At 42.6% G+C, this 27,980-nt stretch overlaps 1 protein-coding gene across 6 annotated transcripts in view; it reads left to right on the forward strand.

Annotated features, from left to right (window-relative positions):
* DENND5B (DENN domain containing 5B) overlaps positions 1-27,980 on the forward strand; it is a 115,434-nt gene that overhangs the window by 64,148 nt on the left and 23,306 nt on the right. For 3 of the 6 annotated variants that reach the window (XM_059815916.1, XM_059815918.1, XM_059815917.1), the window contains 5 exons: positions 7,209-7,396; positions 10,819-11,355; positions 12,760-12,991; positions 15,088-15,238; positions 25,611-25,704. In XM_059815916.1, the coding sequence (XP_059671899.1) occupies positions 7,209-7,396; positions 10,819-11,355; positions 12,760-12,991; positions 15,088-15,238; positions 25,611-25,704 (1,202 nt within the window). Of the gene's footprint in view, positions 1-7,208; positions 7,397-10,818; positions 11,356-12,759; positions 12,992-13,793; positions 13,881-15,087; positions 15,239-25,610; positions 25,705-26,709; positions 26,821-27,980 lie in introns of all 6 variants that reach the window. The other 3 variants (XM_059815913.1, XM_059815914.1, XM_059815915.1) reach the window with 2 other exon arrangements.

A 27,980-nucleotide genomic window follows, 5' to 3' on the forward strand; every position in this document is an offset into this window, starting at 1 on the left:
AAACCGATGGGAAGCTATTGCAGAGCTAATGGTGAACAATGTCATGGGGACAAAATGTGTCTATGCTGTGAGAGAGACTTAAGTTCAGGGCCTCAACAGCACCACAGTCGGAGGAGACTGCAGTGCGTGTTCCCCTGGAAAGGAGACAAGTAATTGGACACAATAATCAAAGGCTCAAATATCCTCTTGGTTTTTAACTTAGATGGAAAGACAAAACCATTTTTTAATTAAAAGTTGCTCAGTTTTATTAGCTGAAGTCAATACGGCCTGATAATTTTTGAAAGCAGCTGGAAACAAGGAGAAGGAGCTAGTACACGTTTGTACCACAACCCCACTCTGGTTTGTGTTAATAGGAAGGTTTGTATTAAAGAGAAAGATTTGGCAACTGCTTTTAACACTATGCACACACACAAACACACATTCCACCACTTCTTTTAATTGGATCTTTATGATTTTCCGTTATAAAACATCTTCACCTTTTAAAAATGGGGGTGGGGGTGGAGGAGAAGTTAAATTAGGTATTTGGTATTTGCCATAGTTGGACTGTAGATAAATAACACAGAAGTGAAAAGTGGTCTTGAGCAAAGTTGTTGCCTGCTGGAGTCTGTGCCCTCCCTGCCACCCTGGCTCAGAGCCGCTGCCCGCCGGGGAGGATGCTCTGCCCCAGCAGCTGCAGGGACGAGCAGGGGGCTCCCTGTGTCGTCATGGGCATCTTCAAGTGTCCTACTGCCGCCTTGTCAGCTTGTCACAGACCTTTGCCCTGCTCTCGGAGGCTTAACCATGCCGGTAATGGGAGCTAATTCAGGTTTTCCTGTGAATTAATTCTTAAGGTGGCTCTTAATCATAAACTAATTTATGCTGAACCACTGATGTCAGGCTGTGACACAGATAAATCGTATAAATGGAAATTTACTGAAGTGGAAGTGATTTTTTTTTTTCCATTAAGTGTTTGCCAGCGAGGGAAAATGGGAAGAATTGGCCTCAGTGAATATCGTCCTTGGGATGTTTCCCTTGGGGCAGAGCTGACCCCCAGACTGAGAGGCTCATTCTTAGTTCAGGCAATTAGATGTGGGCTAGTCTCGATCATCCTGTTTAAGAAAATATGTATTTTCAGATTTGCATAAATTGCTGCTCTGCTTTTATCTTGTAATTCATGTGCTGTGTCGTTCTCTGGTAAACCCCCTCTTCTGTCGGGGATAAAGGGCATTGAGATGCCATGGGTCATTCCCCAGGACAGTCATCTGGTTACAGCCCTGCGTCACCAACCTGTCCGAGTGCCCTGAAGGCAGCACTGGTGCAAGGTGATTTCTATGGCAAATAAACATTTCCTGACGCATTTTTGTGCATTTTGTCTGAACATCTCTTGAAAATCACCTGGTCTGGCTTGTCAGCCATCGCAGCTGCCAGGATACAAACCAGACGAAAGATGGAAGCTTCCAGGATGCTTTGAAGTCTGGGAGATTTATATGTGTTGCTTCTGTGGAGCTATTGAGATCTGATTTAAAAACCTTTGCTTTCATAAACAATTTTTGTCTCAGATGTGAATTTCAGATTCCCTTTTTCATCTGCAGTACGCTATATATAAACATTACAGATCTGAAGGTACCAAGCCACTAGACAGGTCTCGTAACTGTCGTGCACCATTCCTGACTCATGCTTAGAGCTCAAAGCAAAATATTAATTCTCATTTTCCAGTTTTTCCAATATATCTGGCTCAGCTAATCTGTACCTTGTTACAAAAAGTAGCAGTTGAACAGAAATTGCTTATAATACTTTGACTGAAGAGGTAGCATGTGGAAAAGCTATTAGTCACAAGAATGTTTTAAAGCTTGTTCAGGGGTTTCCCTCTGAAGAATTAGCTCTTATTCATTAAGATTAATTGATTTTTTTTTTCCTCTGTTGTTGGCTTTGTTTTGTTAAAACTATTGCTTAGAATAATTTTATTCCTTTTGATAAGGTACTTTTTGAAAACATCATCTGATTATCATCTTCCAGGATACATGTTTAAATATACGGCTTTGCAAAGCTGCGGTTATATTTTATGCATGTTCAAAAAGCAGTAGAGGAAAGGAAGTGGTGTCCAGGTAACCCATCTTTTCAAATGCTTCCAAGTGCTTTCAAATTGTATGTAAAATGGGACTTAAAGAGGAAAAGAAAGAGGAAGCATGGTCTATTTTTAAAGCATCATATTGGATTTGGAAGATCCAGACTGAGACTCCAGCTCTCCCATAGTCTTTCTACCTTACCTTTGGTAGGTTACTGGAACAGAGAGTTGGAAAACTGCCAAATTGCTCTTTCATCAGGAAGGCTGGGTGTGTTGAAACAGGAATAACAGTGTACTGATCACAGCAAGAATGCCATTTCTGGTTTGAATGAGCGTGTGTGTCCCCTTATACATGCCTTATACTCAAAAATCCTGCAGCTGGGCATTTGCTGAGAAGGTCCCAGGTGAAATTGTCTTCTGTTTGATTATGACCGAAGATTTGAACCTGTTCTAGAGGTAGGACCTGAACGAGGGAGGTCTTAGCTGTGCTGGGCAGGGGTAACATTGATGTCCCTTTCCCCTCTCAAAGGATCTTGGCTTTGCTTTGCTGCATCATGGGAAGGATTTTGAGATATCAGTCTCCTTTGTAGCAGGAAAAGCAATTTTTATGTTGAGCTTTGTGAATTGCTTAACATCTCAGAGCTTCTATACCCAATCTATAAAATGAAAGGAGAAGGATTATTTTGTTTTGTTTTCTCGGTCACTGCCTGTGTTTGGACTTCAGTCTCTTTGGGACAGATACTTCTGCATGCACAGTATCTGTTGGAATACCATCCTGATTGGTTATTGTCCTGTTATTGTATTACGGAGAATCAACGTCAAGACAAATATTTGTCAAATTTTGTCCTCTTTCAGAAAAACATTTATAGTGAGTTGATGTTCAAATGCTGAAACCATTTCCATCTCTAGCGCAAAATAGTGATTCGTAATTATACAGGAATCTCTCAGGGTTTGCCATTTAAGCATTACGTTGTACCTTGCGGGCCATGTGAATATTTCCAGACCTTTGTAAAGCATGGCTGAAACGCAGCACTCGTGCAGCAGAACTGCTGACCCACGGCAGAGTGGGTCCCTGCTGTGGTTACTTGTCCTGCGCAGGGAAGCTCCCTTCCCTGCAGGTACTTGTCCAGGCGCCCCTGGAAGATGCTGCTGGAACAAGGGGTTGGATCCAGTCTTTGAACTCAACTTGTTGCCCTGTTCTTCACTTAGGGAGAAGGTTAAGCGTGAGAGACAGACCTGTGCCAAAGCCAGCTAAGCAGTTGTTAGAAGGCAGCAGTTGCAATAGACGCCACAGGGGCCACTTTGCCCTCCTTGAGCAGTTTCTCTTGGAACACGTCATGCGTAAAAATTAGAGCTTTAGCTCTGAATAATGAAGAACTTGCTGTAGGGGCTGTGCTTGATGGTGTTCCCTGTCCTGGAGAACACAGGACAGTTCCCTGTCCCAAGAAGGCAGGGTGAGGGCTGCAGGCATAGCTGCCAAGCAAAATAAATACTGTGGTATAATCTATCATCACTTTGGGGGTAGGGAGAAATGGAAACTGAAAATAAGAGTGGTATAGCAATGCATGTGAGAGAGGTGGAGCAATCAGATGGAAAGGAGATTCAAGGTAAGAGAAATTTAAAGCTAAAAGCCCGTCTGCACACTGCAGAGAAACACATCTGGCGTTTGGGACATTCAGTAAGTCTCCAGATCTTCTGGGTCCTTTCTCCGCTCTTCTGGGCTGCACAGCAAGGAGAAGGGGAGGCGCTGCCCCAGGCTTAGGTCTCTGCTGTCCGCTACTTGTTTCTGGACACGGGATAATTTTGCACGGATCGGATCTTTGCTCTGGTGGCAGCAGCTGCTGCTGTGGGCCATCACTGTGGGCTGTGACCTTCTGCTCATGCATTTCAAGCAGTCAGTAGTAGCCTCGTTAGCAACGCAGGGCCCTCCACTGCGTCCAGCGTGGCGTACGCTGATGAGGTGGGTGAGGACCGAGAAGAGGAAGAAATTTATTTCACAGATCTCAGGAAATTGCCTTGATTTGAGCCATTCATCACTCTGAGTTTGTGACCTTCTGTGGATATCACCCAGACAGTGTTTTTACTTTTTGTATCTTTTCCGGATGTTTCTTGATGTCAGATGGATGGAAAACAGGACAGGACCGTTTGTGTCCTCGCTCTGCTCAACAGACAGGCCTTTCTCAAAAGACACTTCCTAAACAGGCAAATACTATCTAATGCCCTATTCTAGCTCTAAAGGTTGGAGTAGGATTAGAGAATAGTTTTCCTACCTGGGCCTGTCATTCATAAAATAACAGGTAAAACTTGGCTTGCAGTTGGAGATTGTTATCAAAGTCTAGTAGTGATGGTGGGATAGGATCTGGAAATGCTCTCTGCCTTGATGCAAGCACACACAGTCTATACAAACCCTGTTTTTTCCATCCGCTTCCATTCTTTCCCCTCTTCCTTTTTTTTCTGTTCTGCCTCCCCTTTTTCTCTCTCTGGTTGGGGGAAATGGAGGAATCCCTTGTTTTCAGGTTGTCCTCAGTAACCACATAATCTTCCCTCAAATGCTGGTAGGTACAAGAATCTCTCCAACAAAAAAGACTTTATGCCTTACAGGATAGGTGTCTAACCTTGTACAGGCTTGAAAGTAAATACAATGTAACTACAGTTTCTTACTTCATTAAACAAATATCCAAAGAAACATTTCCATTTTTTTTTTAATATTATTTTTCTGGAGGAACCTGGGAACTTCCTTCTCTTCAGTGAAAACTGCTGGGTACGTAAATATTTATCTCTGTTAATCGCTAACAAGCATTGCTAGATGGTAACAATGCGCCTAATAATTTGGTCATCACTAGTGTTTTTAAAAACAGCTTTCCTCGTAGTAATTTGGTTACAAAACTTGTGCTAGTGACCATGTTAAATATTATCAGTAGCATCAAAGAAAAGTGAGCATGTATTTCCAGACTTGAATGCCCTTATCCAAAAAGGTACTTGCAACTTTGCTGTGAAGACCTGTTATTTCACATGGCTATGTAGATCAGAACAGACTTTGAAATCGTCTCATGCATACTAAGACATGCTACTTTCTGTATTTGATTTTTTTTTTTAACCTTTAAAGCTTTCAGAGTTATGAAATGTTATGAGATGCCTAAGCTTCACCAGTAGGTGTTGTAAGTTGAGTTTGTAGAAGTGCTCCTCAACAAGACAGCCAATGGACGCGTATAATTATAGACCATTGCATAGGGGAGGGATTCACAAATGTCTGATCTGTAGCTGGGAACGGTTTTGAGGTGTAACCTTGAGACTGACTTGTATGCACAAAAATCATTTTGAAGACTGAGTGACTAGCTATTAGTAAGATGATGAAAAATGTTTTTGCATTGCCAGCTGACCTTCTGATCGAGGCTGGTTTTCCACAGAGAGGTGCTAGCAAGAAGGAGAATGGGTTATGCAATTTGTTGTTTTAATTTGCATATTTATTCAAGTGCATCTTCCCAGTGACATCCTAATAGCTGAGCAGTGTCAGATGACAGTGTTTTTGCTGTTGTTGATGTCTGCTAGGGCATTGGGCTGGCTTGTTCAGGAAACGGGAAGGGCCAGGCTGGGTTCCTATCCCGGCAAAAGCAGTCAGTGGGGCTATAGGAAAAAAGCCTTCTTACCTGACTCAAAACCAGAGTGTTCATACGTTTAATTTCATAGAGTGGGGCAGAGGGACTAGGATAGATGGGCAACAACCCAAGTGTTACCAAGGATCTGGGTCTGGCCTTGGTGAGAGTGAAAATCTTTTGGTTGCTCAAACCAACCCTCATGAGACTTGCCTGGCAGTGATGAGAACTGGTTTTGGATACAGCCATAGAGGAGACGTCCCTTCTGCCACTCTTGCTGGTTACTGATGACGTACCCGTGCACTGGAGCTGGAGGGAACAACTCCTTTTGCAAATACTGAAGGGCAGCTTTCACAAGTGGCGAAGGCCCGGGACAGGAATCGGAACTGACTCCCCTTCTTGTCTGTGCCCAGTTCAAAGTCACTTACAAATGTGCACTTTGGTGTTCCTGTCTTTAACCACTACCGTTAAATGAGATGTGCTGCTTCTTCATGATAATTTAAGATTCCTAAGGAACTGGGATTTAAGTACTTTCATATTCTTAGAAATTTGGAGGAAGTTGTTATTAATGGAGAAGCTGTTATTAATGTAGAAGCAATCACCTGGTTTCACATTCACCAGCAGCTTACAAGACCCAGGGGTCTTTACCTGTTTCCTGATGGATTGTCTGCAGTTTGAGATTCGCTGTAAGGATGACAATCTCTTTAATACCAACGTGTGATTTATTTATTTATTTTTAAAACTGTGTTCTCAAATTTAGATTCCCTCATTTGTATTAATAAATAGGTTGTGATATTGCATCATGCCAGCTGGATAGTTGAGAAATAATTTGCTTTTATCCAAATTCTGAATTATTCTTGCAGCTCAGCTGGATCGAATTAAATTTTAATTTAAAAAATAATGCACGATGTGTTTACTTGTACCAAAACATTGCAAAGCAATGAACTAGTGGATTAAATACAAATTGGGGAAAATAATGCAATATAAGTATGCTAGCTATACAGAATATTTTTGAGAACTAAATTTTTATTAGGCTTCTGTTTGGATTTTACTTAAAAGCAGTGCTTTTAAGTACTTGGGGACTGTAAACTTCTGCTGGTACGTGGCCAAGGCGAGTCTTCTGGAACGTACACTCAGCCTTAGAAGTAGTAGCAAGTGGAGCAGAAGCGGGCAGGCAGGAGCAAGCAAGAAACCACAATGTTTCCTTGAAGTTCACTTCTTTCTCCTCCTTTTCCCCTGTAAAAATACATGCTTTTTATAGAATTAGAGTATTATTATCCTGTACTATAGAAAGAACTTTTGGTATCCATTTAAGAAATGAATTTAATGATGGACTAGATCTAGATAAGATATGAATATTTATGCTCAGCAGTTTCTTCCTGGGGGTAATGAGTTTTGATGACTTAAATAATGTTTAAGGTTTTTAAGTACTGTCTTATTTTCGAAAGAAATCTTACCCTATGAACATGATTTCTGTCTTGTTTTGTCACTGATGTCCTTGCCAACCAGATTTCAAACGTGAAACACAGAAAGGTAATTCAATATTTGCCTCTCTCTCTCTCCCTGTCTAGATTATCAGCGTCTGATGACGGTAGCAGAGGGGATCACGACGCTGCTGTTCCCATTTCAGTGGCAGCATGTGTATGTCCCTATCCTTCCTGCCTCCCTCCTGCATTTTCTGGATGCTCCCGTTCCCTACCTGATGGGGCTGCAGTCTAAGGAGGGAACTGACCGCTCCAAGCTGGAGCTGCCTCAGGAGGTCAGTCTCTTGCCTTTGGCATTGCTACCCTGAAATGCGTTACTAATATTTGCGTGAATGCCTGCTGGAAAATGCCATGCCTGTTGTTAGGAGGCTTCTCTGGCACCGTGAAGACTGTTTGCCAGCAGGAGAGAGGTAGTGGGGGGGGGGAGTCTCCGCAGCCTCTCTTGGTCCATTTCTGAGTTTAATAAGTGCCGCTAATTGCATTGACTTCTAAATGCTTCTGCTTCTTGCTGTGATGCTGAAAGTTTCTCTGCTTTCCCTACGTCACAACGCTTCATCAGGTTTTGTTACTCTTTGTCAGTGTCACAGTCCTATTAACAGAGGGCTAAAGAGCATTTCATTTGGGGATGGTCTGTATGAATCGGGATCTCGGGTGCGATTGCTAGATGGTATAAACTTGTCCCTGTCCCCCCGCTGCTGATGAGAAGCATGCCCTGTTCTGCCAGCCTTGTCCCACCAGTGGGTTGGCCCCCATGTTCCTGGCTGGGTCTATTACTAGACCAGCATCCCGGCCTGGATGAGTCAGATTTGCATTAAAACTGTGCCTGTGAACCACTTAGAGGCATACACACACACACACATGCTTTTAAAATATTGACTTACTCCCACGATGGTCTTTTGGACTGAAGATCTTATGTTCTCCTATGCAATGGGAAGTGAAAACTTTGCCTCGTCTATCACATTTTCCCCAGAGGAAGAAAAGGAAGGAAAGGTCATCCTCCTAATGTAGGTGTTAAAATCACTGGTGGTAGAGAGTGAAATAGAGATTTTTCTCCTCAAAATTTGACAAAGATGATTAAAACTACTTTGCATTTTAACCTGGCCACTGATCACTCTCCATACTGCAAAGTCTTTGGGATACGGCTAGCCTGTCTGCATTCGAGATGGTGACTGGACCCATCTCTTGAGCATGCCATGCATTTTAACTTGGGTTTCTTCTTAACACCGGTGGGAACCCAAAGAATAACCATTTGTATGGGTGTAACATCTCATGACGGTGGCAGCGCTGTGCTCAGCTCCATGCGGGAACCTCTCCTGAGGGCAGAGTCCGTAAGGCTTGCAAATAGGTGCTGGCACTGAGAAGGCAGGTAGGAGCAGCAGCAGAGGAGAATATGCAGGAGGGAGAGTTTGTATGTGGAAGTGGAGCGATAAACACAGGGCAAGGATCATACGATTTTTAATAAAGGTCTATTTTAAGTATTAAGTGGTGGTGACTGATTCTTAGCCTCGGTGGCATGTAACAGTGCAAATCAAGTCTTACCTCATGGGTACAATGACCCAATCACATGAAATTTGCATTGGCATGGAAACGAAGCTGGTATCTAGCTATGCTTTTCAGTAAAACCATGCTAATATTACACAATTACTGTGATTTTTAAAATTATTAGTTGTATGCTTTTAGTTAGCAGATTAAGCTGTCATTTTCCTTAAATTAAGATTTCAATGTGATGGGCTTGCAGTGTCACTGGAATAAAAAATTAAATATCGCTAGCGAGGGAAGAGTAATAATGGGGTGGAAACCCCCCTCCCTGTTACAATGTTTAACATATGAGTGAAAAATATCAGCATAGCATTTATGAACACCACAGGTCCAGTAACTGTGGGAAAGAAAAGAGGGGGTGTTGAACCGGGAAGATCTTGAATCTCAAATTCCTCTAGACAATAAAAAGAAAATCCTTCAACATGCGAGCAGTGATGAAGCGCTGTTCGCTTTAGCATTCCTTTATTTTTTCAGGCCAGAGGCTAGCTTTTCAAGCTCTTGGTCTAAATATAAACCATTTGTTTGTTAGAGATAAAAATTCTAACAACTGGCCATCATGCTGTCTTAAGGTTACTAATCTCTCTGCATTAACTTTAATCATCAGATGTTTTTGAAGAGAGAAGTGAGACCAATTCCCTAAGGGTTTTCTGAATCCAAATCTCATTTTTCAAATTTTGTAAATGATATGCAGAGCTGAAATTCAAAAGCCTTTGAAATGAAATATTGATAGATAAGAAGACAGTCCCTGAGCTGAGGAACCATACTGATGCATACCACAACTCTTTAATAGCTGTGTAGTTAAGTAAAGCAAATTGTTTTGTATGAAGAAATGCTTTTCTTTGTACAGTCCAAGTTTATTATGAAAAAGTGAGCTGAAGGGACACTTCTGCTTTACCAAATTAATCCTAATACCCTTTAAAGTATCTATGTGAAAGGTGATTAATCTCAAGTGTGTCCCTGAAATATCCAATATGTTATAACCATGTTTGCTGTGGAATGTAATGTCCTGCTGAAAATTAACCTTTTTGGAAAAGAAGGAAAATAAGTCCTTTCTGTTCATATAATCTGAAGATTAGTCTACAGTGTTTGGTGGAAATAAAGAACAGCAAAAGTGCCTTGGAGAATGCGGAGGAGCTGTGGTAACGGCCAAGTCAGTCTAAGAAAGACCTGCTGCTGCTGCCGCCCTGTGGGTTCCTGCATCTCTCATTCTGCAGCTTTATGCCAGGGTAAAACCCTTCGGAGCTCAGCACCTTGGGAATCTGACCTGGTTTAAGATTTTATTCAGCACAGTGCACTGAGACAGAGAATTTCAGATGTAAGCCGCAGTTCAGAAGATCAGTTACTGTTTTTCATTCTGCTATTATTCCTGAGGGTGCATTGGCAATGTAATTAATTTTTATGTAGGGTTCTTCCATCCCCCCATTGACGCTTTCCTAGTGAAAGTATCTGCTCCACTAGAATCATGTCTTCACTTTGCTTTAGTCTTATGGGCTGAGATCTCCCTTCGTAGCAAAGCTGTCTAAGAGCACTCTGTTTAAATCTCGGGCAGAGGAATTGCCCAGATTAAAAGCCTCCATGGAAACAGGGAGTAGGGGGGAGTGGGGAAATAGGGCTTGACCTCCGGTGGACAAGCTATACTCAGAAATGATCCCAAAGGATTTGCATGGGACTCTTTTGTAGCTTTGCTTGCAGCAGCATCGTCTTTCTCACTGAACATCTCATTCCTTGGTAGCACAGCTACAGAGGCTTCTTGCAGTTGGATCCTGATAAAAAAAACATGCCCTTTAGATGCAGTAATTCACACAAATAGTATTTACATGGGCTGAGAAGTGATGCTGCACATCCTGCTTGCTGGTGTGTCCTTGGCTGGTCTGGGAGGGAATATCAAATCTTTGTAGTGAGAAGTTTGGGATCTACAAGTCCTGGGGGAACAGGAGAGGGCAGGAGGCTTTATTTATTCATTAAATTATTGCCATCCAGTTGGCCCTCAGCTTTACTGAAGTCTGAAATGTCACAGGCTAGACAACATAGCTAAAGTCTCCTGCATATGTGTGCTCTTACCCTTCTGTCTGGAAGCACCCTGGGAAAATAGGGCTACTTAGCAGAGGAGCCAATTCAGTGCTGAGCATTCATTTTGAAACTTTTCTTTGTATTTCAGGCAAACTTGTGTTTTGTAGACATCGATAACCATTTCATCGAACTACCAGAGGAATTCCCCCAGTTCCCCAACAAGCTGGAGTTTATCCAGGAAATCTCCGAGGTTCTCCTGCAGTTTGGGATCCCGCCAGAGGGTAACCTGCACTGCAGTGACAGTGCCACCAAACTCAAGAACCTGGTTCTTAGTGACTTGGTGAACGACAAGAAGAATGGGAACATCCCTGGCAATGCCCTCAACATGTACGAGCTACTGAAAGGCAACGAGACGATCGCCCGCCTGCAAGCCCTTGCCAAGAGAACGGGCGTGACGATGGAAAAAATGACCATTACGGCTCCCCTTGCGGAGAAGGAGAAGGATGGGAAATTGCCGTGTGAGGAGGTGGAGCTGCGGGACTACAAATTGAATGTGCAGCTTCGCGAGGTTTTCGCCAACCGCTTCACGCAGATGTTTGCAGACTACGAGGCTTTCGTCATTCAGGCTGCCCCTGATATGGAGTCATGGCTGACAAACAGGGAACAAATGCAAAACTTTGACAAAGTAAAAATAGCTGTGTATTCATTTTTCCATCTGGAAGTGCTTCTGGGAGGGAGGGAGAATAGCTATATTATGTATATATAGCCTAGGTACTCTTTAATCCGCCATTCTTCATCTGCCTCACTGAGAGATTTGTCCATTTTGATTACACAGGGCCAGATCGCCTGCCAAAGTAAATCGGTGCAGATCCACTGAGCTGGTCAGAGCCGTCCTGGCTTGTACAAACCAAGCTGGCAGGCTTCTGCCCAGCTGATGGGGGTTCTCCTGTGGGTTTGGTGGAAGGGTAGCAATGGGAAATTACTTCTTTCTTTCTTTCTTTCCTTTTTCTTTTCTGAGAGGAGAGGTGCAGACATGAGACAAAAAACAAATCCAGTCTGTCTTGTTTCCTGATCTCACACTAGAGCTTTTTGTTAATGAGTAGTGTTGTTCTGTAGAGGGTTATCACATTGTTATGGCAGAAGAGTACTGTTATGACTCTACTGTAGTGTGTACAAAAGAGTGAAAAGGAAGTCGAGATTGGAAATGGGGAAATAAACAGACTGTAGGCTAGCAAAAGGAATGAGAAATGTTGGGAAGCTTGCACAGTTGTTATTTCCAAGTGACCCTGCAAAGTAGATAGCGCTCTTAGCCATCAGCTTTTTGAGATACGGGTCCTTCTCTAAGGAGAATGGTAGAAGGATAAACAGTCAGGAACAGACTAAATATTGATCTGAGTCAGTTTTTGATCAAAAAAATGCTGCCATGCCTTTTATTGGTCTTGTTTGTATTCAGGCATTGAACATTGCAGCATTCGAAAGGAGGGGGTTGTTTAGGCAATCTCTGCTACTACTTCTACAATAAAATGAGCTGTTAAGGTTAGGGTTTTCAAAGCTCTGTTAGAGACTTAGGCACACACTTCGTTTTAACTGGAAATTCATGATTAATTGCCCTGCATAACTTCACAAAAGAGCATTAGCTGAAGAGCACTATACACCCCTTGATATGTATGACACCTTAATAAGGGATCTGGTCCCAAGCAGTGATGCGCAGACCAGAGGTCCCAAGTGGGCACATGTGGCGGTGGTCTGCCATGGGTTACACAGGGCTCGTTCCTGCAGGTGGTAGCTGCTAGGCTGCTTTGAAAAAGCTGGTAGCACAGGCACTACTTCAGTAACTCCATATTCCCTTTACTCTAGCTGTCACAAAGCCTCCCCAACTGCTTGTTTCTCACAGTTGTGGCCGAAGAGGTGACCTGCGAACCAAATCCCTTCACAGATGGATTCACACCTCTCTGAGAGGTGTTTTCGTGTTGGGGAGGCCTTGTCTACGCCTTCCTGTTGGCTGCTGGATTGGTTCTGTGCTGCAGGACGGCTTGTTGTGTCAACGCTGGGCAGGAACGTGGCACTAACAAGCTGTTCTGTATTTCAGGCTTCCTTCCTTTCGGACCAACCCGAGCCTTACCTCCCATTCCTTTCACACTTCATCGAAACACAGATGTTTGCAACCTTCATAGACAATAAGATAATCTCCCAGTGGGAAGAGAAGGACCCTTTACTGCGAGTTTTTGACTCCCGAATTGAGAAAATAAGGCTATATAACGTAAGGGCCCCTGCGCTACGGACATCCAACTATCAGAAATGCAGCACATTGAAAGAAGCAGGTACGTTCAGACGGGCTAGTAAAATATTCAAAAGTACAATGTCAGCCACAAAGAAATATATGTCCTCAGTCATCTGAGCATTGCAGCTGATGAGGAAGCTCTAGAGCTACCTGAGGAGGACTCAGCAGCGTCCTTATTTTCCCTAGGCAAAAACTTCAGCATGCTTTTAAACAGCAAAAACGGCGTGAGCCTTTACCTTCCCTTTGAGCTGTCCTGGGCTGGTGCCTTTAATAAACACAAATCAAACCACAGAGCTGGGCTCAGTGTTTCTCATTTCAGGCAGCTCCTGTTCCATTGCTAGGAGAGCTTCCCTTCACTGTGGTGGTAGGACCAGCACCAGCCACACCGAGGAGCTGAGCCCTGGTGTCTTCTCCACTGGCCTGGTCTCCCTTGTCCTGTAAAAAGACCTTTTTCTGCCTTACGCCATTTGGTTAGAGCAGCGGGGGATGCCAGGGACCTAATCCTGTGTGGCATATTTAGTAGCTTCAGTAATAGATGCTCAGTGTTATGAACAATACCCTGTGTACTGAAGATCTGGATTTTTTTCTATTACAGTCACAGGATGCATTTTCAAATTATACTTGAGTTTCTTACTGTGCAAGTATTTATTTCATTTCCAAGTAATACAGGGAAATTACACTCTTAAATTTGTTGGGACACTTTTAATGAACTAGGGCAAACACATTTGTCTTTGTTTGTTTGTTTAATTCCTTCAGAGAATTTTACTTGATATGAATGTGGCAGAAATAGAAATCTTGTGTCTGCTTAACTTTTTCTATTTAAAACCAATTCTAATTTGCAGGTCAACTGTCTATTCAGCGTCTAGTTTTGGTAGATATTGTGGCACCGGAACCTCATTTTCTGTCTTGTGAAAAGCAGCAAACTGATAGTAATACCAACTTTCCTTCATATTTATAATTCACAATATATGTGACCCTAGCACCGATCCAGCACCTGTTTGTTTAACCTACTGTCTTTGGAACCCTTCAAACCCTCTGACCATACACTACCCAGCCCTTTTCTCCAAAATAAAACCATACAAAGCAACTTTTTTTTTTTTTTAGAGGGAAAAAAAAAGCTGCTGAGTTTCTAATGATAATGTATGTAAATCTTATGACAGTTTCTTTCCCATCACAGTTTTATAAAATAGGAAATGAGTTCTGTGTTGCTCTTGACAAATGGAAAATGGATTTAGCTTCCACGTTTTGCATATTTATTCACTAGTTGTGATATGCTGAAAAGAATGGACCTGCCTGTGAATGGATGGGATATAAAGTTCAACATTAAAGTTGCTAATTAAATGCTGATTTCCCCCATACGCCTGCTTTCCCCTCTCCTTCACAGTGCATCTGACTCAGTGTTGAGAGGGTGACAGATTTTATTTTCATCCTGCTCGAGATTTGAGATTAAATCCTCACATCCTTGAAGCAAACAACTGAACCTCATTAGTCTCAGCAGAGGCGAGATTCCCGGAGAGCCCTCGCCAGTCTTGCCGTAGCCTCCCCTGTTTCCAAGCATCTGTTCATCTTCTTGATGCTGCTCAGGCCTTGCTACAGTTAGCTATGCTTTTTGAAGGCCTGTCATCTAGTACTGGCATATCTAATTTCAGGAGAAGGATCTTTATATGTGCCAGATGTTTGCAAAACTCAGGTATCGCCCCCCCGCCCCATGCGTCTGCCCAAGGAGACGTGTCCAGGACAAAGCGAGGTGCCCGACTCTGCAGAGAGTTGCAGCTGGCCTCAGAGGTCTCCATTCTACCGAAGGAGCATTAAAACCAAACACCAAATTGCAGGGAAAGATGGCACTGCTCTTGCAGATTCATCTACCCATCTCTCGTAGGCTCCTGTAAATACCTGCTTGCTTAACGGGCTAACTTGCTTGCACCAATGCTAGTTGTGTTGGGTGAAGAAACTAAAAGCAAAATAACAGTGCAGATGTTTCATCACTTCTGTAAGCAACAGATTTCTGGGTCTAAAGTCACTGTTTAACACCTTAGAGTGTTTTCAGGCATCGGAGCATGACCACTTCTGTTGCCATAGCATGTGTCTTCAGGTGGTTTGCTAACGCGGTTGTTCACCTGTGACTGTAACTTGCAGCCCAATCCATCGAGCAGCGGCTGATGAAGATTGATCACACAGCCATCCACCCGCACTTACTTGATATGAAGATCGGTCAAGGGAAATACGAACAAGGATTTTTCCCAAAGTTGCAATCGGATGTCTTGGCAACAGGACCCACCAATAACAAGTAAGCACAGGTTTTATTTTCTGGATTTGAAAGCAGTTTCTCGTAAAAGATTCACATCATTGGACAGTATTCCTAATTTTGGATGGCTTCCGACCAGTCTAATGAACCCTAGGAACTCTTTCCATTTCTGGTTTGTGACTTCTTGTACATATTTTTAGTTTTATCATTGCGTAATAAATTTAAAATTTGCTTCCTTGCAGTATTGCACTGAATAGGATAATTTGGAAATCCAAGCCAAAATTCAGATTCTGAAAGAAATTTTGGTATTGAAGCCTCCACATCATCATGCAGAATGCAGTTAATGCCCACACTGTTCCTCTCTCTTCTTTGTTATTACATGCCCCAGAGATTTTTATAGCTCTCTTTCAGTTTCCACATTGGAATAACCTGGAAGAATAACTTGGTGAGGGTGAAGAGTATGTGATTCTGTACGTGGCTTGCTCTTCTGAATCTGATAGGGTTCTGTAGTGCACTGTGATATGAATGTAGGGGTACCTACAGCTGTGGAATCGAGGATGTCATTATGTAGTTAATTTGCCTAATGTAAAATGAGAACCTGGAGCAACTAATACACTTTACATTTATACAGTTATAATATAAACTAAGTGCTCTAAGTTACTTTTTTTTTTTCCGCCTCTCAAAACCCAGGAAAGAGGGGGTTTTTCTCCTCCTTCAAAAATGGAAGATTTGTGCATCAGTGATTGCTACTTCATGAAATTATTAGCTCAGGCCCTTGCTTCCAGTTTCTGCGGTCGGTCAAAACGGGAGCAGAGATAAATCTGAGAGCTCCAAAAGCTACGATTGTCCAAATGTTAAAGCTAGCTCTTGTTTTAGACAAGTGCATGCACACACACTGCTCTGAGCTCCTGTATGAGGTGCCCACTCAATTCTATTTATACACCTTTTGTGCACCCCAGTGCTAGCTAATCCCTTTTAATAACCTGCTAGGAATGAGACTTGCAAATGATAAAATAAGATATCCTTAAGCGTTGAATGTTTAAAGAATTGCAATTCTTTACAAGAAATAGAAAAAACCCCAATCCCAAACAAAAGGAGGAATGTGTATTTCAAAATTCCTTAGTTTGCAGTCTTCTTGCAAACCGAGACAAAAGTTTACAGGTAATGCTCCCTTGGGGAATGGAGGGTTTCTTCATCTTGTGGGATGCTGTGTTTAGCAGTCTGCCTCTTATCGTTATGGTGGGTTTCAGTTTTACAGTGTCAGCAACAGTATGAGCATGCCCAGCCTGCTTGAAGTTGCTTATATCTTCTGGCTCCATTGCGGCATCTTAGTGAATCTATGAATAAGCATAAAATTAAAAATAGTTTTCCTAATGCCTTTTGAGATGCTTCTGTTGGATGGGTGAGTGATAATTTTGATTTAGATAGATGGTTTTGGTCTTAAAATTGAAGCATATTTCAGAATTTGTAAGTACCGAAATCCCATTACTTACCTCAAAGCGATGTCAAAATGACGAATGTTTGGAATTCCTCCAGTTGTGTATTGCCAAAAAGGTTTGTAATTGGAAAATCTCAAGACCATCTGTTTATATCTTTCTGCTTTCTGGCTTTTTATGCGAGCAGCTGAGAGGACTCTCTTTCTCTCTCATTTAAGACATGTAATTCTGCTGAATTTACACCCACGTATAAAACAGATAGCCTTTTCACGCTCTCTGCAAATACAGCATAATTCTTTTGACCACAAAATCAATTGAAGTGTAGCCTTCCATTAATTTGAGTTTCCCAGTGTATGCTTCCTGCGGTAATGTTATACTTGCATAGGGGACTGGGCCTTTGTAATTGGGGATGGGGGAAGAGAACATTTCAGCTATATTCCCAGGTACTTCAGGTATAGCTATTGTGCATGTTCATAAAGTTAATGCAAAGGATATTGCTATGTAGATCAGATTTATTTTTGCAAACTTCAGTTCTACATAGCAAATTTTGTTCTGAATGTTGTAAGGAAGTGTATTTGCAGGGGAAAAAAAAAATCATTCCCATTCTCCAGTTGATTGTTGTTGGACAATAGCAAATAAACCAATTCAAAGCTGTTTTAATGAAAACCTATCCTCACTGTCCAGCAATCAGATTTTTATTGCTTCCCTTTCTGGACAGATAAAGTAACATGTATAACTAGAGCTCATAATGTTATCTTAGCTATTCCCTTCCTGTAGCCTGGCAGAGCACTGAAGGTACCTCTGTCAGTTACTGGGCTGTTACATGTATAATATATTATATCTAAATCAGAAATATAATGCAAAGACCAAGCACTTTTAGTCCTACATCCTATATGAGATCCCAGAAAATCATGTTGCCTAGACAGGCAGAAATCGTGTTTGGGAGAGGAGGTGTCTGGCTCTTGCTTGCTGGACAGGGAGAGCAGGGCTTGGGGACAGAGGGAGGGTTGACAGTCATACTGGATCACTTCCACCTAAACGCAGCTGGAAACGAGTGCTGATCATATTACCATGTGTAAGTGTTAAAACACCGAAGTCTGTCGTAGAAGTGAAGTCTAATAATGTTTCAGCTGTCAGCCCGTGGCCATGCTTGGCAGCATGCTATGCCCCACTTCTGTCACTCTGCTGTCTCCTCCCACTTCCCCCCAGGATGTCCTCTAAAAGACTGGAAAAGGGGGTGAACCTATGCTCCTCTGGCCCCAGCTAGTGTCACACTGCTTGCTGCTTTCTCTCATCTGCTTGGTCATTTGTGGGTCTAAAGCAACTCCTTTTACATTTGCTCCTGTTCTGGCCAGTGCACTCAGACTGCAGGTGCTGGCTTGGTGTCGTTGGGGATGGTCTTTACCTCTTCCGCTGCGGTGGTCAGGAAACGTTGACTTGCTCAGCTAAGCAAGAACTTCACTGAAAGTAACTCCAAACTGCACTTTACTGAAAAGAAATTAAAAGTTTAAGAAACAAACAAAGCAAAAAAACAACCAACCAACCAAAAAAACCCCAAACACCCCCACCCACCTCCATAAAACTGGAGAAGAGGCTCCCAGGTACACAGTTTCCCTAACCATCTTTTTGACCAAAACGGCCAAAACACGGAAAGACATTAACTGCAGAATATGGAGATCTAAACTTAAGCAAAAGATAATAACTATTTTATCCAAATACTTCTAGAAAGTAAAAGAAATAATACTTTTCTATAAAGAAAAAAGCAATTAATTTCAGCTAACAGCCATTGGAAAAAAACCCAAAACAACAAAAAAACCCATCAGGCAGCAATGTCCCACTTGAGGGACTCCCTCTGCACTCATCGCCTTCAATACATCCCCCACGTCATGGGAAAACCTTCTGAATCTATAGACAGCAGCTGCAGCTTCCTCTGCGTTCAAAAGTGGCCCGTCCACGCTGCTCTAGCCTTGTGGCTAGAGCAGAAGTCCTCCTAGAAAGTGTCCCAGGAGAAAACAGACTGCAGTCCGTTTGGCAGTTTGTCTGTTTATCTGGAAATTAGCAGCGGTTTCCGGAGTCCTCCTTTCCTTTTTCAAACGCCAGCACCACATTGTGGTTTCTACATGTTCCCCTCTTCCTTCTCTGCCTGTGTTTTCTGCCAGGCTTTTAAAATTGTAGCTTGTACTCCACTGGCTGATGCATTTGCAATGATCCAGGAAAGGAATTTGAATGACAAAAAGCCAAGCTACATAAACATGTCATGGTTTTTGATTAGCTAGTTGTTAAATTAGGGTGAATATGCTTACAGTGCAAAATTAAAACAATGAAACAAGCTGTGTTTTCAATCTAATTGATTACCTTGTAACTTAATTTGTACTAAGAAGCTTGATAAATGAGATTAAATATTGCAGAGGAAAACACTGATTGCACACCAAGCATGGTGATGTATTTGCATTCTGGCAATTTGTAGTGAATGTCTGCAAAGAACTGAGCTGATTTTTGTTTTCCTTATTTTCTTTTGGTTTTCAAAGGAAGTTTTTGCTTTGTTACACATTTACAAAATGGCTTGTTATCCTTTTTTTGCCTTTCTCTTTGTTTAGCCCTGTTTTCCCCACCTTCTTGATCTGCGCCCTGCTTTCCTCCTTGCATCCTCCCCTGCCCAGCCTGTTTCTTCTTTCCTGCCCTGGCCACTTCTCTCTCCAGAGCCCTCTCATTTGTATCCCGGCCTCCTGTGAGCTTCGTGCTTTTGTCTGCCCTCTGTGTCCTACCTGACCTGCAGCGATCCTCAAAGGAAGGCGCAGTCCAAGCCTTCAAGGACAGATCCCGCTATATTCAGCCTCCTAACCTCAGGCTTTAGCTGAGTGATGTGCTGTTCTTACCCATAAAGCAGATTTCAAAAGTACTTGTTTGCTTTCTCCAGGCATTTGTTCCTTCACTGTGTTTTGCTGACCTCACCACTGTGTCAGTATTTATTTGTAAGAATCATGCATTTGGAGTGTATGAAATTGGTTCGGTTTTCTGCTCCAGTTTATGGCACGACTTGTGTGAGCACTGTCCTGTGGCCTCCATCACTGGCCCCCCCCTCAAGTCGTGAACTGCCCAGGGTCTATCTGCCTGGTGCTCTGGTTCCCCTCATTTTTAAATCGGACTGCTGTTTGCTTATTCATTAACATAGGTTAGTGTTTTTAAAGAAAATATTATGTATATAATGCAAAGTGGTTGCTGAATCGCTATACGATGATAGAATTCATTCTGGTTTTAACTAAGTTATTTTTTGTATGGGAAATGGTCTGTCTCTTGTACTGAGTGCTTGATATTATACGGGCTTTTTCTACCTCCCTGTCTGTTGGGTACTGTTTTAAGGCTGTCTGTCTTCAATGAAGTTGGGGTTTTTTTTGTTTGTTTGGTTGTTTTTTTAATCAAGCCAAACAATTGCATTTTCAAGTAGTATAGAGTAGCATCTCTACAGTGCATCTAAATAAGTGAGGAATGAGACAGCAATGAGCCATCCACACGCAGCAAGGATGTTATTTAAACTTTGCAAGTAGTAAAAGCTCACCTTTTACATATGAAAATCTGAAACGAGCAGTTACTATATATTGAGTAACCTAATATAGCAAACCACTGACAGGTGCAATGAAGATACTAACGACTTGTGTTCAAATACATTCATTTTCAAGAATAAAGTGTGACTGACAATCTGTGCTTAAAAATGGTTTCTGAAATAGGAACTGTGTGCTGTGGGGACTTCGGAACCTGATGGGTGAGTCTCCTGAGTATTGATCCTCTGCTCAACCAGTGCAAGGTGATAAAAGGGCAATTAACTTCTTTCAGTTAATAAATAATTTTAAAATAGCTATGCAGAATTAAAGTTCACAGGGAAAAATGTGCATTGAATCCTTGCATCCTCTATTCTATTTACTCTCCCCTCAACGATCTTACTGTCTCAAGGGAGTTTGCAAATTAAATACCACTTAGGACAGTGGTTCATCAGGGCTTAAGGGGTGATGCTGGCTAATTGCTACCGCTGTTACTTGCAGAGGATGGTGGTTGTGGGTACCACCCTTTTAAATCACTTCTTTTCACATAATCTGACGAGACTGCCTGTCAGTGCAAGACCACTCTCTGCAAGGCATTTTGCTCATTTTGTCCACCCGATCAGCAGTTTTAAAAGCTTTCCTGTTCAGCCCTACGGCAGAGATGGGCAAGGTGTATTAGTCTCTATTTGAGCCTTCATCCTCCTTACCATGGAGCAGTATGTGCAGAGCAGATTCACAGTGCAGAATCCCTCCCCTGTCAGCCCATCTGTGATCAGATGGAGCTTGCTTTCAACCTTCCTTTTAATTTGTTCGGTCCAACATGTATTTGACTTGCAATCTCTGTGTCAAACTACTCCTGAACCCGAGCAGATTACATGTGCAGTCTGTGTGTATTTAATGTATGCAGGTTGCATGCATGCTTTAGGGGTACTTGTTGGAGGCATTAGTACATCTATGTGCTAATTTGTTAATACAGAAATGCAGGGTATTGTCATGATTTGCAGACTTAAATAGCAGTCTGCCTCAGGAGGTGATCTATATGAGGACATTTAGGTTCTGTCCTGTAGACAAGTGCATTTTTCTGCTTCCTTCATTCTTTGTTATCACTGTAAGTAGATTGTAAATTACAACAGTGATTTTCATGGCGATGGCAATATCTGTGAATGAAGTTGTCTTGCGTTCTTGTTCTCTAGCAGTAGTACTCCAGTATATATCGTGCCCATTGCACCCATGTCTGGTTTGGGTAGACATCATCTCTTCATTTCTCTATGGAGCTTTAAAAAGATGGGCAGGGTGCTGGGGGGGAGAGAGAGAGAGAAAGAGAGAGAGATGTACATATGATTGCAGTACAGCATAGCCAGTCTCTGGTGTGAGGCTGCTGTTTTGCTAGATCGGCTTCTGACATCAAAGATAGCTTTGATGCTATCTTACAATTTTTATTACAGAAATCAAGCATCACAGGTTAAGTGTCATCTTTTCCAAGTGTCACCTTTACATTTCCTCCAACCTCTGCAAACCTATTCCTATGCTTGTTGGGTCTAATTTGATATTAAACAATACTGACTTCACTGTCTTCACGTAAAAAGGGTATTAGTTGGAAGTGTCTTTATTTCATTTCTCTCTATTGAACAGAGCACAGTCTTCCCTGGTCCCTCCTCTGAAATGTCGCTGCTTTTTTGCAGTCCCTGGAGGTGAAAAGCATCCATCTTTGAATTAGATAGATATGGGCAGATTACCAAAACAAGCCTTTTCTCCCTTCTCCACGTAAGCAGCTTGTCCCTGGGCTCTCCTCAACACAGCGCTCGAGCTGCGGCTGCGTTGTCCCCACAGGCTTGGTGCTTGTAGCAATGCCTCCGCCGTGAGGAATAAATGAAATATGTCAGTAGTCCATGCTCATGGCTCTATGGGCAAAAAATAAAGGGGAGAGGGCATTTTTTGGGCAACAGCTAGGCTGGGTGGCAGCACTGTGTGTGCTCCCAGGTGCCAGGTGGCTCGGGGCGCATCCCCCCAAGGCAGGGACCAGCCAGGAGGACTTCATCTCCTCTGGCATCCACTCCACAGGGACACAGGCGGTAGTGGTTTACCTGAAAAGACCATGAGTAAGGGCTGGAAACAAGCAGGCGTTTGCCCTCGTGAGCACAGCTTTCCTCGCTGCTATGGCAGCGCCAGGGCCGAGGTGTGAATAAGGCGGCAGCTGATGGCAGGGCCAGGAGACACCCACACGGGATTTCGGCAGCCCAAGGGGAGGGGATGTGGCTGCTGGGGAGGACTTTCACCCCCCCCTTGGAATCACTTTGAGTGACCGAAGGGAGAGGAGGAGTAATTTAAAATGCAATCTCTGCTGATGGGGGGGGAGGGAGTGGTTATTGTAACATTGAAGCGTTATTTTGGGAAAATTCTATGTGGCCCAGTAAAGAAAAGGCTTTAAAAGATTTAGCTGCTTAATCCTGCTTATCTGCTGTTAGATCTTCACAAAATCTCCTGCAGAGATTCAGAGCGGCATCCGAATGCACAGACCTCATCCAGCGCCCTGGCAGCTCCCTGTTCCCTAGCTTAGAGGTTGGGGAAGAGGGAGCATGCAGCTCTCTGCATGTGTAATTGCTCCAGCTAATGAGCAGCAGTCTTATTTTCATAAACGGTCAATGATCTTTACGTTTGCATGCTGAAAATGTTCAAATAGTTCTGATTAATAATCTAGAGAATCATCTATGCCTTCTCCCAGATGGGAGTACAGGGCTGGAATTAACTGAAAACTCTTTAATGATGGTGTATTACTTGTAATTATTCTGTGGCTTTTATTCTATTTTCACCTTCAGTGAGACACGTTCCCTCAAAGGACACTTATAGCAATTCTTAGTTCTTCCAGTAATGGCAGAAATGCAGGTGGAGATGGATCAAAGCTTTGTCTAGAATTCAGAAAATATCATATCAATTGGGGCAGATAATAGTTGATCTATAACTTAACTTTCCAATGTATAGATAAAGTCACTTATGTAGATAAAGTCACTTTTATATCTGCTATCCTCTGTTCGAGGGGGTGATTTTCTGTTGCATTTCTACTTGTTGAGATTATTAAGATGTAGGGTTATATTTCCCCCCCGCTCAGTCATCTAATGAGGCATTGGGTGTTGCTTCTGAGAAAAAAGATGGTGACTTATTAAACTCACTGTGTATTTTTAAGGCTTCTGAGGAGGTGCAAAGACACTTATGTCAGTAACGTATTCCTCCGAGAAGGTATCAGCGTTTGCTGTGCAGACAGCTATTGGGCTGTTTTGTTTAGTTACTAGAGACTTGAGACTATGTTGCTTTAGAAATAAATTTCTTGTCATATGGGATGGCGAGGTGTTGAACCATAATTACATGCAGACCCAAATGTTTATTTCTTCCTTTGCACTTGTTTTCTTCACATTTTTTGGAAGTTAGGAAAGGACTTCAATTCTGACCATAACAACTGTAGTTCCTGTGACTCTCTTTTTGGTCCTTTTTACCTGTGCATTTAGCCAAAATTTGGTCTTTGGTCACCTCACTGGAGGAAGTGGTGGAGGTAGTTAGGTATATGTATGCGAAGTCTTTCTCTCTGGAACCAGGAGGCTTTGGTTACCAGTGGTCATGTCCCTGCACGTCTCTTGGGTCAGGTTCCCCTCCCTACACATCCCTGACAGCTTGCTGGACATGTCAGGACCAAAGTCCAGCTCTGTGCGAGGGTTTCCTTCTCCAGGCATGCATCAGCCTATGTGCCACCAGCTGAAACTCCTTGCCCAAATAGTTCAGATCCCAGATCCTATTTGTATATGCTCCTGCTTGGGGTGCACAGAGAAATAGATGGCTTTGGGATCTGGAGACTGCTGACCTCGCCAATACCACCTGTGTGGAGGGGCTCACCAAGCAGACACTTCTGTCTTTGATGCAGGCATCTTTAGGTTTCCCTTTGTATAGATCTGCCAAAGGCAGAGAACCCAAATCCCCAGGGGCTCTGCCTGTTGATCACAGCTCCTGTAGAAAAAGCCATCTCACAGCAGTCGTTGTGGCGTGGTACCCCGCATGGACACTTCAGTCTGGAGTAGAGGGTTTTGAGGGTCCCTTTGACTCAAGTACTGAGGTTGCGGAGTGTGGGGTGTTGTTTTTTTGGTCGTTTGTTTTTTTTTTTTCTTTCTTTTTTTTTTCTTCCAGATTTAGGTTATCCCTTCAAATTCTGCCAGGCAGTTTCCTCGCATAGGTAGAGCACTATTCATACATCTCGCCAGGCAACAGAGCTGGAGCACTGCCCTGGGCAGGCTTTGTGTTCAGCTTCGCCTTGGGGCAGAACAGATGACTTCATAAAGCAACTGAAAGGCTATACACTTAAAGGCTTTTTTTTTTTTTTACTGTATTTGAAAGACATTTTTAATTTTAATAAACACAGCCACAATAGTTAAGTAATACCATTCTGAAGATGTTGCCTTCATGTGCATTAAGATATTTATTTTTAATGCTTGATAGGTTGCTTTATACAGTGTTATTTCAGCTTTCTTTTATAAATAATGTATTAACTTATTTATTCACCAGTTAAGCATTTTTGTTTTCAAGGATTTGACAGAAGGCTATGGTATTATTAGAAACCCTACAATCAGACTGGAAATTCCTTGGGACAGAATTATCTTGGTTTGTGTTTTGTTATAGCATCTGGCATAAAGGAGTTTGGACACTTGGGAGCTTTAAGGTTGCTCAGTTTCAAACCTGGTTACAAGGTGTCTGCTTTCAGACAACAGCTTCAGATGAGAGAAAATTCAACTGGACATATATGAACATGCAGGAAAAAAATACAGGCTTTCTGTGGTATTTAGAAACCCAATGCAAAAAAAAGATACAATGAAGATAGCAACATGATTAATCCCAGGAACGTCAATACTGTTTATAGCCTTTAGACACCCAATATCACAGTAGTTACTATTGCATTGAGGAGGCTCTCTGAAATAATTCCTGCAAGTACCACAAAGTGGAGAAAGGAGAAGTACCACCTCTCACAAAAGAGGAAAATTTTAGAAGTTGTTACTCAAAATACATCATCATTGTATTTTGTTTGCTCCTACAGACACCATTTTTTATCAAACTTCAGCAAATGCAACAAACAACAGTGTTGTTGGGTACAACAATTTTCCGGGTGGTGGCATCAATGATCTGCATTTTGGGTAACACAGAAGCTCTCACTGGAGACCCTGGCAGGCAGCGGGCATGCTTCCATCAAGGCTTTCATCCCTTGGGTGCGCGCTGGCCTGTCACCCGCCAGGCAGTTTCCCACGGGGAGGTCAGGCGCCAGCTTGCACCCACATCTACTGCCACATCCAAGTTTGCACTTTTGCTTCTCCTACTGCAGACCTGTTGGATGTCCTCTGGCTGCCAACCCAGGCTTTCCCTCCCAGTACTTTCCACTCACATGTATCTTCCCTCTCTCTGACTTCCCAGCCGCTGGGCCAGTCGCAGCACGACCACGCAGCGGAGGAAAGACCGCCTGCGGCAGCACTCAGAGCACATCGGGCTGGACAATGATTTGAGGGAGGTAGGTGGCATCATCTACGGGCAGCATAAGCTTGTGGTCCAGGATATGCAATTTAGACAAACGATGCGTTGTTACTGCGGGCAGCTTTGTTGCTGCCGTCAGGTTCATGTGGGTCTCTGCAGCCATTTCATTTAGATGCTGCTTGTCACAGATGCCTGTATATGTTGTACAACTTCAAAGCACACAACAGAAATAAAATGCTTTTATTATTTTGGAATAAGGTATCTCCTTTGTCACTAGGAAAATGGCTTATTTGCTGATACAGAACCCAGTCGTGTAACCGCATGCAGAGAGCAGAGCCCTGGTGCCTGGGTGCAGCTGCTGAGCTCTGGCCAGGGTGAAGGTCTCTGCAAAAGTCAAGTCCTTGAATAAATGTCAGCACTGTAGAGGCGAATGAGGCAGGACTTTTTTCAAGGAATTTTTTTTCTCTCTCTTTTACGTAGATTCCTGACATGAGTAAGCCTATTTGAAAGGTTAAGACTTTGGGGCCTTTTTATGCCTAAAGCTTGGAAACTCCCATGCATCTTGTAAATGTCAATCACATACAGGCATTTCTTTCCTATCTTTTCAGTGTCTTGTCCTTCATTAAATATTTTATGCCATATTTTTCCATTGATGTCTATGTGCTTCTTTTGTATGTCACTAGCAAAAATAAAACATTCATGCTGTTTTGTGGTAAATCTTGCTGAATAATGTTGGCCAGTGTTGGCATTTGCACTCCAAAAAAACCTGAACGGATGAGTGGACTTTTGAACTGCAGCTTTGAAAGGTGTTTCATGGAAACACAACAAAACAGCACTTTTACGTGTTTGTTGCTATTTTTGCTAACATGGCTTTGCAAGTATATTTTAAACATTGCCTCGTGTATATCTCAGCAGAGCCTTTTCAATATTTTGTCATGTATTTACTTTCTTCTTTTTTTGGCTGTGGATCATATGCATGCTTTTGCTTTGTCTCCTCTTTCTTTCTGGCTATTCTGCCATTGGGGCATCTGCCTCCTCTTAGCCATCGGAGGAGCTTTTGCTTCGTCAGAACTCAATGGCCTTCTGGGAGTGGGATCAGGGACCACCCCCTCCTGCACGGCCTCCTAAAAAATCCTTCTCTGAATGCTGCCTGGTATGTTTTAGTTTTTCTTGTTGAAAGCTGCTCTTGAGATGTTGTTAGCGTGAGGATCCACTGTCTTCACTGCCTCTCAAACCTTTCTCGTAGAGTATGAGCACGTCCCTGTAGAGCTTGGAAGTGTGGTTATAATCGGAAAAGTAGCTAGGAGTCAGCTCGAGGCTTCCACGCCAGCTCCCTGGCAAACATGACAGCTCCAAGGCTGAAAGATGAGAATTTTGTTTTGCTTCGTTTTTTCCCATGTTGCTTGCCTGGCAATTCAGCTTAGGGTGTCAAATCCAAAAAGCATGGCTTCCTGACTGCTGGATCATCGCATCCCGGTGTGGAAGATGGTGGTGGTGAACAGGCAAAGGGCAATCAGTTGGATCTTTCATCCCACCCTTATCCTTCTCTTGAACTTACAAGAGTTATTAATTTTTTATTTTTTATTTTAGTATAATAACAAGACATACAATGCATAAAGTAAGGTTATCCATGCTTTGTACTCTTCAGACTATAACCACACTTTGCATTTTATTTATCCCTTTACATTTAAAAAGAAATATTAGATTTCCTAATTATATATTCCCTGTATTACTTTTTCAATGTTTTCGTTGCTAATTTTTGCACTGAGTTAGATAGAAGTCACTTGTGAGATTGCTTGCTGAACAACACGCTTTCATCATCTGTGATTTTTTTTTTTTTTATTCCTACATGTAGTTTTTCAAGTGTTTTTAAGTCCTTACAGTATCAGTGAAACTGTAATTACCTAGCTGAGCACTTTTGTTGAACACAGCTTTCCATGGCAGAACCCAGCATTCTTGTCTGACCTGTGGGACTGATGTTAAGTGGCTCATGTCCAAATTTTGTACTGGAAAAAATCCAGAAGTGTCAGAAAAACTGTACTGCCCCATTAAAAAAAAAAAAAGTGAGCATTTTCAATGAACTTCAATGTGTTTGGATTTTGCTTTTGCTGACTAAATTATTTTCTCCCCAGATAGACAGCTCTGAGAATGCAACAGCCGTAGTGTCCTCTCAGTTCCCCAGAAAACCCAGCCAGCAGCATTGCTAAGTCACTGGAGGAGTGTGATCCGCTCCTCTTGGGGGAAGAGTGGTCGTTGTCACGTACCGTCCACCAAAGAGGCAGCATTAAGAGGATAAAAGCACACTATGGAAAT

The sequence above is a fragment of the Gavia stellata genome, chromosome 4 (assembly GCF_030936135.1).
Source record: "Gavia stellata isolate bGavSte3 chromosome 4, bGavSte3.hap2, whole genome shotgun sequence".
NCBI classification, from domain to species: domain Eukaryota; kingdom Metazoa; phylum Chordata; class Aves; order Gaviiformes; family Gaviidae; genus Gavia; species Gavia stellata.